Raw genomic sequence first — 18,520 nt, forward strand, 5'->3', positions numbered from 1 at the left:
TGTCTTCTTTGGAGGATTGTCTGTTTAGATCTTCTGCCCATTTTTTGATGGAGTTGTTTGTTTTTTTGGTATTGAGTGGTAGGAGGTGTTTATAAATTTTGGAGATTAATCCCTTGTCAGTCGATTCATTTGCAAAAATTTTCTCCCATTCTATGGGTTGTCTTTTCATTTTGTTTAGGGTTTTCTTTGCTGTGCAGAAACTTTTCAGTTTAATTAGGTCCCATTTGTTTATTTTTGTTTTTACTGTCAGTACTCTAAGCGGTGAATCTGAGAAGATGTTGCTGTCATTTATGTCGGAGAGTGTTTGGCCTATGTTTTCCTCTAAGAATTTTATAGTGTCTGGTCTTATATCTAGGTCTTTAATCCATTTTGAGTTTGTTTTTGTGTATGGTGTTAGGGAGTGTTCTCATTTCATTCTTTTCCATGTGGCTGTCCAGTTTTCCCAGCACCACTTGTTGAAGAGGCTGTCTTTTCTCCATTGTATATTCTTGCCTCCTTTGTCATAGATGAGTTGGGTGTAGGTGTGTGGGTGGAATTCTGGGCTTTCTATCCTGTTCCACTGATCTATATTTCTGTCTTTGTGCCAGTACCATACGGTTTTGATGATTGTTGCTTTGTAGTACAGGGAGGGAATTCCGGGAGCCTGATTCCTCCAGCTCCATTTTTCTTTTTCAGGATGTCTTTGGCTATTCTGGGTCGTTTGTGCTTCCAAACAAACTTTAAAATATTTTGTTCAAGTTCTGTGAAAAATGTCCTTGGTAATTTGATAGGGATTGCATTGAATCTGTAGATTTCCTTGGGTAGTATAGTCATTTTGATAATATTCACTCTTCCAATTCAAGAGCATGGTATGTCTTTCTATCTATTTGTGTCATCTTTGATTCCTTTCATCAGTGTCTTATAGTTTTCAGAGTACAGTTCTTTTGTTTCTTTAGGTAGGTTTACTCCTAGGTATTTTATTCTTTTGGAAGCGATGGTAAACAGGATTGCTTCCCTAATTTCTCTTTCTGATCTTTCATTGTTAGTTTATAAAAATGCAGTCAATTTCTGTGTATTAATTTTGTATCCTGTGACTGCCAAATTCATGGATGAGCTCTAACAGTTTTCTGGTAGAGTCTTTAGGATTCTGTAGGTATAGTGTCATGTCATCTGCAAACAGTGATAGTTTTACTTCTTCCTTTCCAATTGGGATTCCTTTTATTTCTTTTACCTCTGATTGCTGTGGGTAGGACTTCCAAAACCATGTTGAATATTAGTGGCGAGAGCGGACATCCTTGTCTTGTTCCTGATCTCAGCAGGAATTCTTTCAGCTTTTCACCATTGAGAAGGATGTTAGCTGTGGGTTTGTCATATATGGCCTTTATTATGTTGAGGTGGGTTCCCTCTATGCCCACTTTCTGAAGGGTTTTTATCAGAAATGGGTGTTGGATTTTGTCAAAGGCTTTTTCTGCGTCTATTGAGAGGACCATATGATTTTTATTCTTCAGTTTGTTAATGTGGTGAAAATGTACCTAACTTTTGACCTAGGATTCTATATCCTGGAATTTACCTTCAGAAAACATAGTCAGTGTGTTCTTCTATGTTGCCATGAGTTAAGGATCTGTTGTTGTCACTGCAGCAGCTTGGGTCGCTACTGTGGGGTGGGTTTGATCCCTGGCCTCAGAACTTCTGCATGCTGTGAAGGTGGTCAACCCCCTCCCCCCACAAAAAAAGTCAAGGATGTACACAAAGATTTATATCTATATTTATATCTATAACAGTGTTACTAATTATGTCAAAAATTAGAAGTAACATAAATGTCCAAAATTAAGAATTTGCTTTAAACCCCATGGTTAATCTATATGGTGGCATATTATTTAAAAATCAGGTAGTAAAAGAATTTTTAATGATATGAGTAAATGTCCATGATATAGTATTAAGCAGAAAATTAAAAAAAAAAGTTTCCAAATTAGTACATATGGTATCATTCCAGTTCCATTAAGAAAAATGAACAAAAATGACTATAACATGTGCTGAAAAAAAAAACCCAGATTAGGAGTTCCCATCATGGCTCAGCAGTTAACAAACCCAGCTAGTATCTGTGAGGACTTGGGTTTGATCCCTCCTTGCTCAATGGGTTAAAGATCCGGCATTGCTGTGAGCTTTGGTGTAGGTCACAGATGCAGCTCAGATCTGGTGTTGCTGTGGCTCTGGTGTAGGCTGGCAGCTGTAGCTCTGATTGGACCCCTAGCCTGGGAACTTCCGTATGCTGCGGGTGTGGCCCTAAAAAAAAAAAAGACAAAAAAAAAAAAAAATCCCAGAGCAGACACCAAAATGATAAGCAATGTTTATCTCCAGAAGCTTCCTCTTTGTGCTTTTTAAAAATAATGTACATGCTCTTTTTGTAATAAACAAATATGAGGAACATGTTCTTTTCCCAGCCAGGCTGCCAGTGATATGTCCTGGCTGCACAGAGGGCTGGCTGTGAGTGAGAGAGCCCTCATTTCCGGCTGCCTCAGTTTAGCTCTTTCTTTCTGCAGACACTGGTGGAATACCTGCTTTGTGCTTAGTGCTGGGTGGGCCCAGTGAGAGTGACAAAGACAAATAGGACAGTTCTCACTCCTCAGGCTCTCATGGGCTGGTTGGTGGTTAAGGTGAATGCCTTGGTCATTTGTCATAGAAGCATTTCTGCCAGTTGGTATGTTCAGCCTTTTGCTGGATGTTAAGATGGTCCAGGGGTATCTTACTGAGAGTGTCTGAGAGCTGTTCTTCTTGCCCCAAGCCCTGATCCCACTCTCTCTTTGGAAATTTAGTTGGTTAACATGGAACTGACAAATCTCAGTAGCTTGAACCCGTGCAGCAGGAAACCGGGAAATCACCCTGTAAGTCTCAGACTGCTAAATGCATGGGAGACACTGCCCTGCATCAGGGAACCCCTTAGGGAACCCTCTTAAGAATGAGCTGGGATGGGGGTGGGGACCTGAGAGAGACGTCTTGGTCCAACCTGCCATTTTTCTGATGAGGAAACTGAGGCCCTGAGACAGAAGGAGACTTGGAAATGGGTGCCAGAGCTGGGACTCTGAACCCTGTGCACTGCCCACAGCATGGGGTCCTCCTCATTCCCAGCCCTGAGTTTGGGAGAAGTGATCTGGGGCATTGTCAAGGAATGGTGAAAAGATGCAAACCTGGGATGAAAAAACTCACAGAAATCTCAAGAAACAGAGAGCATGAGCCCTAGATGGCTGAGAGTTGTGCAGATCAGTAAAGATGTTGCAACAGGAATCCCTTGAAGATCTGAGTGGACAGAAGAGAATCTACAAGAAATAATTGATGATTTTTGCACACCCACATTCACATATGCAGATGCACAAAGGTCACCTTGCAAGGTCACCTTTTTGTTGTGAATTTTTGGAAAGTGGAGAGGCCACTTAATCTCCAAGTAGTTCCTCCCTTTGCCTGTTGTGTGCCTAAACTTGCCACCATTAAAGCTTTTCTTGGTCAAGGATGCCACTAAAATGTGCATGTGTTACTTTGCACTGAGGGCACATTAACCTTTTGGATCCTCTGTCACTTTATGCAACTTATGGGTAAATTATAGAAAGGATATGCAGGGGATGTGGGCCATGGGGAGGTGCCAAGTTCACGGGAGAGAGCCTGAGTACAGAACTCTTGGCACTAGAGGGGTCTGGCAAGTTGGGAGGGCGGTCCTGTAGGAGATAAGCCCTTCACCATTTCATGAAGGATGACCCTGTCTCCACAGAGCAGTAACCTTGGCCAGCCTGGATTTTTTTTTTCCTTTGGTCTTTTTAGGGCCACACTCATGGCATATGGAAGTTCCCAGGCTAGGGGTCGAATCGGAGCTACAGCTGCCAGCCTACGCCACAGCCACAGAAACACCAGATCCAAGCCACGTCTGTGACCTACACCACAGCTCACGTCAACACCGGATCCTTAACCCACTGAGCGAGGCCAGGGAGTGAACCTACGTCCTCATGAGTGCTAGCCAGATTTGTTTGCCCTGAGCCATGACAGGAACTCCGAAGTTCTGTCATTAATCAAACATACATCAGATTGTCAGAAACCTGGGTGGTGAGAAGGGAGCCCTCTCCAAGTGAACATCACTGGCTACTGACCACTTGTCCTCCTTGCCCTCCACCCCCACAGAGAGGAAAGGGCAAATTCAGCTTCCTGATGTACTTCCTCGAGAGAAAGTGGCCACTTGGCGGGGAGGAAGTGAAGTGGAGAGGTGGTAACTGGGGGCCTCATAGGAATGAGGCATTTGGGAATCACTCCCTGCTTCTCTACCTGTGGGGAGCTGATTCCCCTTCACCTGCCTTGTTCTGCCTGTTGGGCTGCACCGTGCAGGCCTGCAAGCCCTGCACTTGCCCAGCCTTAAGACCTGGGAAAGAGCCCGGAGTCAGCAGCAGAGACGTTGGTGGTTTAACGGCTGCGGGAGCTTATGTGTCTGAAGCAAAGTCCTGGAGCTACACCTTGCTGTGTGCAGCAGACAACAGGCAGGACACAGCAGCGGTCTTTGCTGCTGGAGGGAGAGGGAGGTTACCAGTTATGGGGGGAATTGACAGCAGGTGGGCTCATTGGTTGCCAGGGAAACTGGCCAAGGAGCACGCCCCTCACTGCCCCTTTGATAAGTTATCTTGGTGGAGATGTTCTGAGCTAAAGATGAGAACAATCACCAGCTGAGGCTGGGGCAAGTACAGGGCTTACTTATTAGGCTCTGTAAGAGAGAAGGTCAGTCAGGTGAGTGGGGTGTAGGTGAGGCAGAGACTGGTGAAGCAGGAGATGTACTGAGAGCAAGAGAACAGCCATCTTGGGGGCCCTGAAGGTACACTGCCACACCTGGTTCAAATCCTACCAGCTCCTTAAGGCTTCCTCTGACTCCCCTTGGCCAATACTTCTCCCTCTGCTAAAGTGCTGCAACCCTTATTGTTCCCCATTTACTTGACCCTGAAGCAGCTCTTTCTAAACATTCATGCCATATTTCTTTTTCCATGAGTATTTGTCTAATGTCCAAGTTGACAATGAGGTCTTCAAGCTGTGGGGTGTGCCATGTTTGTACCACTTAGGACACTGATCGATACATGAGGGATGGAGGAATAAATTAGTGAATGAATGGACTGGTGAATGGACAGTTAGGTGGATGAGGGGGTAGTTGGGTGACTAGATGGGCAGGTGAGTGGGTGGTGGGTGGTACCCTCCAAGGCTGACACTTCAAAGCTGTCATAACCTTCTTCATGTCAGTGTCTAGACTCTAGACTAAGGGAAATACCAGAGGACACTGAGCTGTATTTTCAGTAAAAATTTTTCTCTGAATACCTTAGTCCAACTTAAACTGAGCCTAATTTATTTCAGGTGTTGGACTTGTGGGCTCATGTTCACTTGACGACAACATCAAAATGTGCTTATACTTAAAAATAGATTCCAAAAAGTAATCATACCTCAGTCTGACTTGGCTGTAGTCAACTATTCCTTCCTTTTCGTGCTTTCGGAGTTTTTTCTGAACAACAAAAAAAATGTTCAGAGGAAGGAAGTTAGTCTGAGGGACAGGGAATTGAATGAGCTAAGCTGTGAAAGCAGCCAACATGGGCCAGCATAGGCAGACACCTGTGACTTCATGAGCAGGGACCATTTGTAGGTCAGGGTTCAGTTCCCTGGAAACTTCTGCTTCCTGATGCTTATCCTACATGTAATCCTACTGTTGACCCTGAGCTTGTCTTAGAGTGACTTCTTAAGAGACTAGATAGGGAGTTCCGTGGTGGCTCAGTGGGTTAAGGACCTGATGTTGTCACTGCTGTGGCTTGGGTTCGGTCCCTGGCCTGAGAATTTCTGCATGCCACAGATGAGACCAAAGGAGAAAAAAGACTAGATAACAATCTAGATTTTTTTTTTTTTTTGGGCTATACTTGTGGCATGTGAAAGTTTCTAGGCCAGGGATCAAATCTGCACTACTGCAGGTACACATAGCCATAGCAGTGACAATGCCAGGTTCTTAACCCACTGAGCCACCAAAGAACTCCTTAGATAATGATTTTGAGAATTATTTCATCAGTGTTTTCTACTTCTCCTTTTCCCCCCTTTTTCCTTACAGTTTGAAGTTGCTCTGGGATCATCAAAGAGCATGCTTCTATGCTGTAGAATCTACTTCTCAGTTTGTGTTCCCTGGAGCCCTTTGGGGTTCCATGAAGCCCCTTTAGGCATCATGTGGGCGGGCTCTGAGTAGATGGCCTCTGAGTGCTTCTCCCCAAAAAGAAGCACTACTTTTTATCTGTTTTACATATTGGGCTTCTGTGCAAGATTTATTGGAGAGAGCGTTCCACACCTCAAATTTTAAAACCACCGTCAGGAGACTAGAAAGGTATGGGCCACATGATCAGAGAGGAGGAATGGGTTCATTAGACCATGGGTTTGGCTCACTTGCTGAGAGAAAAGGCCATTTGAATGGCTCTGGGCGCTCTTGTGTTTGCAGGTCTTGTGCTGATGTTTCTGTCTGCTCCAGAGGCTCCATGCTGGCTCTGCTGATCCTGTGTGCCTCTCACTCTTGCTTGCCCACCTAGTTGCCGATGTGCTGCCGGCCTGGCTTTTGGTAAATTTTTGCTCCTCACCCTCATCTCTGGCATAGAGTCTTGACTTGCTACCTGCTCCAACTTCTGGTAACCTCATATTTCTGCGCCCTGTTTTGGTTTCCTGGATGTCTGGTCCCTTGTTTGCCCTGACCTCAGGTGACTATGTCCTGAACTGTTTTCTGCCTTCCTGGATCCTGGCTCCACCTGGGGACCCTGCCTTTCAGCTGCCCCAGTTCTCCCCAGCACAATCTATTTTCAAGCTGAGATATGAAGGTGAAGTTCATGGGGGCTGAATCAGGTTCAAGAATAGGCTGGGGAGTTCCCACTGTGGCTCAGTGGGTTAAGGACCCGACATCATCTATGAGGATTCAGGTTTGATCCCTGGTCTTGCTCAGTGGGTTAAGGATCTGGTGTTGCCCTAAGCTGTGGTGTACGTTTCAGATGCGGTTTGGATCCGAAGTTGCTGTGGCTGTGGTGTAGGCCAACAGCTGCAGCTCCAATCCAGCCACTAGCTTGGGAACTTCCACATGCCACAGGTGTAGCCGTAAAAATATAAAAAATGAAAAAGAACACACTGGGATTGGACAGTGGAGACCAGGTCCAGATGTGGTGATCCAGTGGATGGAAAGAAAGTATAAACTATGGAAAATTATAGTTTACTTCATGCTTTCACATACTCATCTCATTTCTTTCTCATTATAACTGGGTGAGATGGGCATATTCTTATATTTGTGTTACACACAAGGAGACTGAGTTTCAGAGTCATGTGATTTGCTAAAAGTAGCAGAGCTGGAAATAGAACCTGGGTCTTTGGACTCTAAATCTTGGACTTGGGTATAGGAGCCCAGAAACAGGTTGATTGCTAAGGTGATGGGGGGAGGACCTTGTTCACGGGAATCAGGAGTGGCCTGGCTAGAGATGGGTTGTGTTGGGAAGGGGAGGGGTTAAGAGGCAGGGTGGGTCAAGCCTGGCCGGGCAGAGGAGTGGGGAGGCGGTTGGTGACATCATCCCCAGAAAGGCTGTTGCTGTGGGATGGGGGGTGTGGGTTCTCTGGGATCAGGCTGATCTGATTCCTGTAGACTATAAATCTGAGCTCCTCCTGCTCATACCTTTGACACTTGTTGGCTGAAGGTCCCATTCCCCCACCTGCTGGGCTGCCCCCAGGATGGCCTTGACTGGAAGCTCCTAGGCATTATCCCCACCCTGTGGCCCTGCACATGCTCTGGGTGATTTCAGAGGAGTTGCAGCTCATTGTTCTCCAGTGTGGGAAGAGGAAGTGCAGGGACTGCATGGGGGAAGCGGGAAAAGGAACCTGGTTCCCACATCCTCTGACTCGGAACACTTCTCATTTGATACTTCTGGCCTCTCACGGGCATTTTCTTCCTGGGTCTGCATTCTGGGCAGCTCTGCCTCACCTCCACCTTGATGAACTGGGGGCTTTGAGGCAAATTACTAAAATCATGGACACTTTAGAGGTGACTGAGAAAGAATGAGTGGGACCCATTTTATCCATAAACCTTACAAAACACCTTTGGCAGTCAGCCCCTGGGAATTGCCAGAACAAGTCTAGTTGGCTGTAGTCAACCTGGTAGGAGTGGGTGGGCAGTGGGAGTGGTCTGCCTCAAGGCCAGTCACGAGGGGTGTGCATTGTCTTTTGAGAATTCAGAAGCTCCCATTGTTGCTCAGTGGGTTTAAGAACCTGAATTAGTGGGAGTTCCCATCGTGGCGCAGTGGTTAACGAATCCGACTAGGAACCATGAGGTTGCGGGTTCGATCCCTGCCCTTGCTCAGTGTGTTAACGATCCAGCGTTGCCGTGAGCTGTGCTGTAGGTTGCAGACGCGGCTCGGATCCTGCGTTGCTGTGGCTCCGACGTGGGCCAGGGGCTACAGCTCCGATTAGACCCCTAGCCTGGGAACCTCCATATGCCGCGGGAGCGGCCCAAAGAAATAGCAAAAAGGCCGGAAAAAAAAAAAAAAAAGAACCTGAATTAGTGAGGATGTGGGTTCAATCCCTGGCCTCGCTCAGCGGGTTAAGGATCCGATGTTGCCACAGCCTGCAGCCTAGGTCACAGATGTGGCTTGGATCCCTCTTTGCTGTGGCTCTGGCATAGGCCCCAATAATATGGGGCAATAGAATGCTTCTCTGTTCTAGGATGGGCCCCCTTCTCACTGTTTGACACATCACTGCTGGCGAGTTACCTCAAAGGTCTCACTGAAGCTGGAATCAGTTGACATGACTTTATGGCCTACCCCTGCTACCAGGGCCTGCTCACTGGCCCAACTACAGAGTCACGTAACCTCCCTAAGCCTGTTTTGTGATCTGTGAAATGGAACTATGAATGATACCAGCAAACCTTAAAAAAGAGAATAAAAATAAAACTAGCTTGAAGAGAGAAAAGCTGAATGTAAATGGTGTCATGTCCACATTGCTCTATAAAATCTGTCCCAGGTGTGAGATTTGGGGTCACACCCATATTCTTCTTCATTAGCAGAGAAGAATTTGGGGAAACGTGAGCTCTGAAGCTCTTCCATGAAGCTTTGGAGCTGGTGTTGGAGACAGCGGCATCACTTTTGAGTTCTGAGAAGCCATTCAACAACTGATTCCCAGGCAGACAACAGGAGACCCTCATAGGGTGCCACCTGGGCCTTGTTGAGTTCTGGCCATGACACTGATCTTCACCCAGCCCACCCTGTCCTCTTGGAGTGCTGAATGAATGAGGAGCTGGGACCTCTGCCCGGAAAGAGGGGTGTGTTCCTGACAGTGCAGGAGAGCTCACTGGCAGAAACAGGGAACGTAGTTTCTGTGTCTTGCGGATTTAATGTCCTTCAGGAAACCCTCCTACTTGACTTTTGCAAGCCAGCCTCTGGCTCAGCATTCCCCTTCCCCCGCCTCCTGCCTTTCTATGGGTGGATGGTTGAATCCTTTCTCAGGCTTTATCTCACGATTTCCCCAACCGCCCAGTGAAGTGGGCAGGCTGGATTTTCTCATCTGCGTTTGACAAGGGAGACCTCTGAGGCCCAGAGAGTTGAACAGGCTGCCTCAGGTCATGGCCAGTTAGAGGGCGGGCTCTGATTAGAACCCAGGACTCCAGACATCAGCCCAGAGATGGTGTTTGGAGAGAGAAAGGAGAGCCTTCCTTTCTGTTCAGAGCTGTCACAGGCTCTCAGGGGCTTTCTGAGGTGAGACCTCAGGTGGCAGATGGGGAAAAACGAACTGAGAAGCCAGCTCCTTATTCATGCCCACGCGAAGCTTTGGTGGTAGGTTAGGGACAGGAATTGGGCCTCCTGGCTACCTGCCCTTTGCTGTATCCGGTTCTGACTGTTGCTTTGGGGGTGGGGATAGGAATATGCGTGCTTTGCATACATGCATCAGTGTTTCAGCATTCCCATGATTTTTATTTAAAAAATTTTTTTTTTTTTTTTTGTCTTTTTAGGGCCACACCCACAGCATATGGAAGTTTCCAGGCTAGGGGTTGAATCAGCTACAGCTGCCGGTCCACATCACAGCCACAGCAGTGCCAGATCCGAGCCACATGTGCGACCTACACTACAGCTCATGGCAACACCAGATCCTTAACCCATTGAGCAAGGCCAGGGATCGAACCCACATCCTCATGGATACTAGGCAGGTTTGTTACCACTGAGCCACAACAGGAACTCCCCTCCCCCTCTATGAGTTTTAAATTAGCATTGGCAGTCACTTCCCTTACAGTGGACCCCTCTACTCCATTCCCTTCCGGGATGATACCCTGGGTGGTTCTGTCCCAGCCTAGAGGGGCTCTCACTGCGCCTCTTGTCCCATAGCTTCGCTGAGTGACTTCTGTACCCTGGGGCTTGAAATTCTGGCTTTGGAGCCTTCCTGATGTACAGACAAGGGTCCATCACCATCACTGCTTCCACCTGCCCATGGGGCTGCTGGAGTCTTCTGATGTGGTTACAGCTACCTCAGGTCTGGCTTTTGTGCATCTGCTGTGGGTACAATGATCAGGGGGTGCCCAACTGCAAACTTCCATTCTTGTTACCCTCAATGCTCAGGGTCATCTTCTGTATTGATTTGCAAATGAATATTAGAATAGTTTTTTTTGGAAAGCATTTTTGAAGTATATTTGATTCACAAGACTGTGATAATTTCTGCTGTAAAACAAAGTGATTCAATTATACATGTGTACACATCCATTCGCTTTCAGATTGTTTTTCTACATAGATTATTGCAGAATATTGCGTAGAGCAGTTTAATTGCAGACCCCTCAAGGAAAAACTGTACTGGGAGTTCCTGTTAGTGGCTCAGTGGTAACAAACATGACTACTATCCATGAGGACCTGGATTCAATCCCTGGCCTCCCTCAGTGGGTTAAGGATCCAGCATTGCCATCAGCTATGGTATAGGTCACAGATACAGCTCAGATCTGACATTGCTGTGGCTGTGGTGTAGGCCAGCTGCTACAGTTCTGATTCGACCCCTAGTCTGGGAACCTCTGTATGCAGTGGGTGCAGCCCTAAAAAGACCAAAAAAAAAAAACAAAAACAAAGCCAAAAAATGTCCTGGTAGGGGAGATAATACTCTCCCTCTTTCTTTTCTCCTCTCCCTTCCACCTTCTAAGGGTTAGATCAGAGAGCTAAGGGAGAGGGTAATATTTTATCATGAAAAGTACAAGGAATTATATGAGTAACGGCATCATTTCTTGATCTGGAAAATGGAGATAACCAGAAGGCTGTTTTAAGTCGGTGTTTCTTAGCCCTGGCTGCACATCAGGCTTACTCTGGAAGCTTTTAAATATCTTGATTCCCAGGCTGCAAAATCTCTGCAGGTGAGGGACTCAGGAAGCGGTAGTTTTAAAATTCCCTTGGTTGGAGCTCCTGTTGTAGCTCAGCAGGTTAAGGACCTGACGTTGTCTCTGTGAGGATGCGGTTTCTATTCCTGGTCTCACTCAGGCTGCTCTGTAGGTCACAGAATCAGCTTGGACTTGATGTCGCCGTGGCTGTGGTGTAGGCTGGCAGCTGCAGCGCCAATTTGACCCCTAGCTTGGGAACTTCCATATGCCATAGGTCCAGCCCTAAAAATAAAAAATAAAATAAATAAAATATTCCCTCGGTGACTCCAATGGGGGTTGAGAACCACTGCTCTAAGCATGAAAAGAGTTAATCACTTAGAACAATATCCGGCTGAGCTCTGGAATCGTTGGGGGCTGGGGTGGGGTATGTGTTATAAATTGCATGGATGCCCTGGCCACACATTGCAGACCCTGTAAATCAGTGACTTCTGCCTTCACATGAGCAACAAACTAATAACCGTCACAATAGTCACCACTTATCAGTGCTGCCTGTGGAGCGACATGACATGTTTCCAGTCTTTGCAATTCCCAGGTAGGGCGTCATGATTCCCATTTTACCGGTGAGGAAACTGATGTTCAGAGCAGGAAGCTGCTTGTCTGAGGGTGGCAGTATAAGCTTCCTGAGGCCAGGCCTGGCTGACCTGGAAGGCTCCTCTCCTTGCCCCAGGTTTGTTTCCCTGGGAAGTGTGGAGCATGTTCTCCACACTTCCCAGTACCTGCCCAGGGAGAGGGGACAACAAGTAGGTGGCCTTGGCTCTCCCTGAGCCTCCCCAGGGCAGGTCGGGCATAGGACCCCTGCCCTGTGAAGAGAGGGAAGATGAGTGGCGTTGCCTCGTGTTGGTTTCTGTGAGTCATCCGCTCTCGAAATACCTCCTTTTGGCGGGAGGTAGACATCTGGTCATGTTAGGCCTGACCCCCTGTCACCTCTCATTGTTGCAGCTGCTTTCACAGAGAAAACACTCAACCAGGAAAAGCAAACATTTATTTCATTTGCTTTTTGAGAGTTTGGGGAATTTTTAGGCACGTGATACACAAAAATGTCCATTTCTCTCACAGGAAAAGGGAAAAAGCTTTGTCGAGGTGACCTCAAATGTTTAGCTCTGCTTTATAAAAACCCTGTGCCTCCCCGCTCTGTGCTCTGTAAACTTAAATCACTTAAAATTCTTAAGCTGTGGTTTTCCTATCCCCCGGGGCCAGCTGATGCCAGGCTCCTTGAGATGTCAGAGAGAGAGGAGAGGAGTGTGGCCCTCCTGACACAGAGACTCACAGCTGCCTGGGACTGGAGGCTCTGCCTAGTGTTTGCTGGCACCCACTAAGGGACCCAATGTCCCCAGGCCCAAAGCGGCTCCTGGTGACCAGCTATGTTGGCGATCTCGCTGAACACATTCCCTCTGGCTGTGGAAAGCCTGGCTTCTCTCCACCTGCATCAGCCCCTAGTGTGTAGATAGCCCAGAGCCAGTATTGGGGGCGTAAATAGCTGAAACTTTAGAGTTAACCAACAGTGTCATAGAGATTTGGCTTCACAAAGCCTGCCCAGCCCAGCCCAGCACTCAGGGCCCTCCTGTCCCCACAGCTCCATCAGTACCTGATGTCTCTGCCTTTGGTCCCTGTCCCTTGCTGGGTGCCCCAGAGCCTGGCAGGGTAGATGCTTGGGTAGCATTTAGTGAGCAGAGGATGAGGGGATGGAGAGATGCGTGAGCATGTGTTTGGGGCCATCTCTGTGGTGGTTGCCATAGATGCTGTTTAAGTGTTGGCATATCTGTTCCTTGCTTGTTCTACTTGACTTTTTTTTTTTTTTTTTTTTTTTTGTCACTTGGGTTCATTTTGAAGGCTTTTGCTGAAGATTATTTTAGTAATGGGGTGATTGAGATGTGATGCTATTTTCTGAGGTTGAGGCAAATATCCAGAGCATGTCATTGTGTGTAACTCTTATCCCAGAGCCAGCAAGAGAGTGGAGTCTGGTGGCCCCTTATTAAGCCATTAAGCTGAACCTTAAAATTTTCTGAGTTCTGTCTTCAGCAGGTGTCAAAAAAACCTGGGGCACTGGTAGAAGGGGAGTGGGAGGACCCTCAGGAAGGTGGTCACTGGCCAGTCTCCAGGGACTTAGGGCAGCCCTTACCAATTGCCTGGATTGAGTTGCTGAAGCAGGAGGCTGCTGCCCTTCCCTGGGGGGTGGGGGTGGGCCTGGGGGCTGTTCTTCTCTGGGGCAGCCTGCCCTTTCCTAGGGTAGGGTCTGCCCTTCCCTGGCAGGGGGGGGTCTGTCCTTCCCTGGTGGCAGGAGGGGTGGGCTGCCCTTGGAGCACTCTGGGAAGCTGGCTTCGGGCCACCTGTAGCTCTGGCATGGACACCATCTCATGGTTGCTGTCTGGGTCCCTGGAGCAAAAGATTGTCAGGCCCAGCCTTGAAGGGCACTAAGCATAGTCTTGACTCCTTTAAATACCTTAGCAGCTTTGTGGACAATGGGCTGGGCACCGGCTCTGGGGCCTGACTTTGCCAGTGACTCTGTGATGACCTCAGGTGCATCACTTTACCTCTCCTGGGCCTCAGTTTCCTAACATTTTACAACTCTGTGGCCTTCTCACCGTGATGAACACTCACTATGGTTCCTAACAATATTAGGCTACTTCCATCCCCACCCCCCACCCCCCCTGGGATCCCCACCAACCAGCTGGCATAGCCTTTGGCCTTGTCTTTAGATACATCATCCTCCTATTGTCTGTTCCCCCTATTGTCTGACTACCTGGCTCATGTCAGATAATTGGGATGTAATTTGCTGGGAGGGGTGGGGAACAAAGGTACAAATATGAGTGTATAGAGGTGCTTCATCCCCTCACAATTCCAAATAAATGAATTTGTGCATGCTCCCAGGTAAGGGAGGGCCAAACAGATGACTGTTACTGCTAATATTTTTTTTTCTTTTTCTTTTTTTGTTTTGTTTTGCTTTTCAGGGCCACACCCACGGCATATGGAGGTTCCCAGGCTAGGGGTCCAATTGGAGCTACAGCTGCCAGCCTACACCACAGCCACAGCAATGCCAGATCCGAGCCGTGTCTGCAGCCTATACCACAGGTCACGGCAACGCCAGATCCTTAACCCACTGAACAAGGCCAGGGATCGAATCCGCAACATGGTTCCTAGTCAGATTTGTTTATGCTGTGCCACAATGGGAACTCCACTGTTAGTATTTTGGCCATGCTGACCTTTTTTGCTTTTCCTTTAAAGTCTCTTCATTAAATAGTATAAACCTCTGTACATTGTGATTTCATCTTGTGGATATAGGACGGGGTTCTAGCTGAGACTTTGGGAGGATGAGGCTGAGTAACCTGATCAAACCAACTACCTTTCAGGGCCTCAGTGTTCCCATCTGTACCCTGGGAATGACAACACTAAGATTCCTTCGGAGAAGAGGTTAGAGGTTCATATGCCCAAAAGGGAAGTCTGGTACTTGTCCTGTCTCAGTCACTGGTTGATGGCCAGGTGGGAGTGCTGGCTGGTGGCATGATTTGTCCTGTGCTGGAAGAATGACTCTGGGTTACTGTGGCCTGGCGGTGACAGCCAGGTCCCTTACCCAGTGACCAGAGTGGAGCCCTCATTGTGTGGGTTTGTGTCCCCACAGCGGCCAGTTTGCCATCGTGAAGAAGTGCCGGGAGAAGAGCACGGGACTGGAGTACGCCGCCAAGTTCATCAAGAAGCGGCAGAGCCGGGCCAGCCGGCGGGGCGTGTGCCGGGAAGAGATTGAGCGGGAGGTGGGCATCCTGCGGCAGGTGCTGCACCCCAACGTCATCACGCTGCACGACGTCTTTGAGAACCGCACCGACGTGGTGCTCATCCTCGAGCTGTGAGTGGATGCCTGGGACCTGGGGGTGAGAGGTGGGCAGCAAGGCGGGGGAAGCTCCAGCCGCAGGCCCCAGAGGGAGCAGTAACCGGACCCAAGCTCAGCAGGAGGAGAGGAAGTGGGGGGTGAGGGTAGGAGTAGGGGCGGGGGCGGGGTAGTTTCTCTCAGTTATTCCTGTCCTTCTGAACCCGGGCTTGCTATGCAGGAAGGACTGAGGACGAGGGTCTAGGTCTGGCTTTCAGTGGACCCAGGATCAAAGGGAAGGAACGGCCAGCGCTGGGTCCTTTCCTAGCTTGTGAGCACGTGGGAGGATGAGGCAGGCAGAGCATAGAAGGGAGCACAGGGAGCCGTCAGGGAGAGTTTGTCCTACCAGCAAGGGAAGAACAAACATCTTCCTGGCTCTTCGAATCCCTTCTCTGGCCCTTTCCTGGGAAACCCTTCCTGCCTTTGTGCTGTTTTGGATGGCTTTATTGTTATCATAGAGACGATTATTTAGAGAGCTCTGCTGTAAACCAAGTATTTGCTAGGTCTTTCATATTTGTCATCTCCTTCAGTCTTCACAGAAACTGTGTTGAAGGAAGTGTCCTATTTATGCCGTGAGGACTTTGTAGTCACTTTGTTGAGGCCATCTCTTACCTTATTTAATTCTCATAGCAATCCTGTCCCTCAGAGATTCTTGTCACCTCCAGGTTACAGACAAGAACACTGAGAGACTGGGTCCCTTACAAGGTCCTTCAACCAGGAAGGGTCCACACCGCTTGTGTAGACAGCTGGGAGCCTGAGGAGGGACAGCCTTATGCTGGCCCTGCTGGGGAAGCCTTCACAGTCTGGTGGAATTTGGACTCTGGGAGTTTGTTGGCCACCTGGTGCCCCTCCTGGAGACGCCATGCTTGAGGAGGTGGGACTCTGGCAGGAAGTAGAGTTTGAGTTGGACGGTGCCACAAGTTGCAATGGCTGTGTCAAGTCAAGCAGCAAGATCCTGTGTTGGGAGTGTTCTGACGTTCACAAGCATGAGGCATCTGCCAGTGAGCAGAGGAGTGCTGGCATTTGTCTCAGCAATCCCGGACTTTGTGACCTGGGGCAAGTCACCTCACCTCTCTGAGTTTCAGCTGTCCTCTGTGAAACAGGCAGCCATCCTTAACCTGGGAGGACCACCTGACCATTGAGACCATTATAATTTGAGAACTAGGCTCCCGTGCTACCATATGTAGATTTATGTAGCAGATGAGCATTTGCATTCTCTTGCATTGGATTCTTAAGCTATCCATCTCAGTGTTTAAATGTGTAGGATCAATGTGACCTCCTCTTTAATTCCCAGTGTCCTCCGTGTTTCTCCTCAAGACCTCTCAGCCAGTTGGTCTGAGCCAGTTGGGTGTAAACCTGCCTGGCTCAGATAAGCCTAAATTCCTCAGGTGTATCCAGCTGTGTGGATGGCACGAAGTGTGGCATGTCCCAAGGCTAAGGGTCAGTAGGTGGCACACCTTTGCTAGGAAAGCCAGGCCAGTACTTTATTTTTATTTTTATTTTTTTTAATTTAATTTTATTTTTTATTTATTTATTTATTTATTTATTTATTTATTTATTTATTTGTCTTTTTGCTATTTCTTGGGCCGCTCCTGCGGCATATGGAGGTTCCCAGGCTAGGGGTCTAATCGGAGCTGTAGCCACTGACCTACGTCAGAGCCACAGCAACGCGGGATCCGAGCCGCGTCTGCAACCTACACCACAGCTCACGGCAACGCCGGATCGTTAACCCACTGAGCAGGGGCAGGGATCGAACCCGCAACCTCATGGTTCCTAGTCGGATTCGTTAACCACTGCACCACGACGGGAACTCCCAGGCCAGTACTTTAAAAGCCTGCTGACAAAAAACAACCTTTATGGAAAGAAAGAAAAAACAAACCTTTATAGCAACTAAAAAGAAATTACATTCATAAGCCTGCCACCCAAATACAGCTGTTTATATCTCGCAGTGGTTCCTCTCAGTCTTTATCTGTTTGTATACAATCATTGTACTTATACAATTGATTGCTCTGTTTTCCCCTAGTTAACATAATGCTATGAATAGCTTTTTTCCATTTCACTGACTATATCATGTTTCAGTGAATTACATACTCTTATCTTGCTATTGTTGGACATTTTAGTTTTTTAGTTTCCAGCTTTTAACCATTACAAAATTTTTTTCTTGGCTGTGCCTGCAGCATATGGAAGCTCCCAGGCCAGGGATCAAATATGAGCCACAGCAAAGACCTGAGCCACTGCAGTGACAACACCAGATCTGTAATCTGTTGCACCACAAGGGAACTTCTAACCATTATAAATTTTACTGCCATAAATAACTTTCTTCTCATAATTTCCACCCTTTTGTGAGTTAATTTTTTAAGATAAATCCTGAGGAATGAAGTGACCAGGATGACATTTTTAGGTCCTTGGTATCCTCGCTTTCATAGGGTGGAATTGACTAACCAGTACCACCTGCAATGTAGGAATGTTCCTACTTGCCTGCAGCCTTGCCAGCCCTGGGTCAGTTGTTTTAAAGCAGAATTCATTATTTGTTGTCCTTTACAGTTATAAAATGATACCTTTTTGTCATTTTAACGGCACTTGTGTCATTGCTGGGGAAATCGTCCGTTGCTCCCTATCTATAGAACCTCGGGTGTTGGGGTCTGGGATGCTCTTGAGGTGTCCTTGTTTCCCCAGCATGGTCAGCCAAAAGTTATGCACCCTCTTCTTGTGAGCTGTCACCACCCGTCATGTCACTTGTCACCCTGATGCTTCTGTGACTTGCTTGAGCTGCTGTGTCTGTGAAGATCTGTCTGTTTGTAGTTTCTGTGTCTCTTCCCTTACTTTCAGGCTGTCTCATTGTCTTAGGGTGCCTGTCTATGGAGCTCGGGACCTGCTAAGACTGAGCCTCCACCTTGTGTGACCAGGATCTGAGAGGAGGACCTTCCAGGAGACAAGGGCTTTTCATGGGTATTTATGTTTGGACTGGGTGTCCTCTGTTGGGCTGCACTGGAGCCTTTGGCCTCCTGGTCCTCACTGTGCCCACTGGGCTTAAACATGGGTGTTTAAACATGGGTGTTGGTGCCCACCTGTTCTGTTGACATTTGCAGGTTTTTGTGGCTAGTTCTACCCAGATCCCACTGCCCCCTCAGCATTGTTGTCTGGTGCAGGGTCTCCACCTGCTTCCTGCCAAAGAGGCCCAGTACCCAGAGGACATTCCCAGCCCTGATTTAAGTCCCCTTCAGCTTTCATCCCATCCATGACCTCCTAGGCAGCAGTTGCCTCTTGTG

The 18,520-nt window shown here is 47.9% G+C and overlaps 1 protein-coding gene across 3 annotated transcripts in view; it reads left to right on the forward strand.

Annotated features, from left to right (window-relative positions):
- The window catches only part of DAPK2 (death associated protein kinase 2), a 133,962-nt gene that overhangs the window by 58,617 nt on the left and 56,825 nt on the right, over nt 1-18,520 (forward strand). For all 3 annotated transcript variants that reach the window (NM_001243563.1, XM_021093392.2, XM_021093314.2), the window contains 1 exon segment: nt 15,009-15,230. In NM_001243563.1, the coding sequence (NP_001230492.1) occupies nt 15,009-15,230 (222 nt within the window).

Source organism: Sus scrofa, chromosome 1 (assembly GCF_054392235.1).
Source record: "Sus scrofa isolate SSC_HxYL_T2T_F1_AM1 chromosome 1, Sscrofa_HxYL_maternal_Yorkshire_Landrace_v2.0, whole genome shotgun sequence".
NCBI classification, from domain to species: Eukaryota; Metazoa; Chordata; class Mammalia; order Artiodactyla; family Suidae; genus Sus; species Sus scrofa.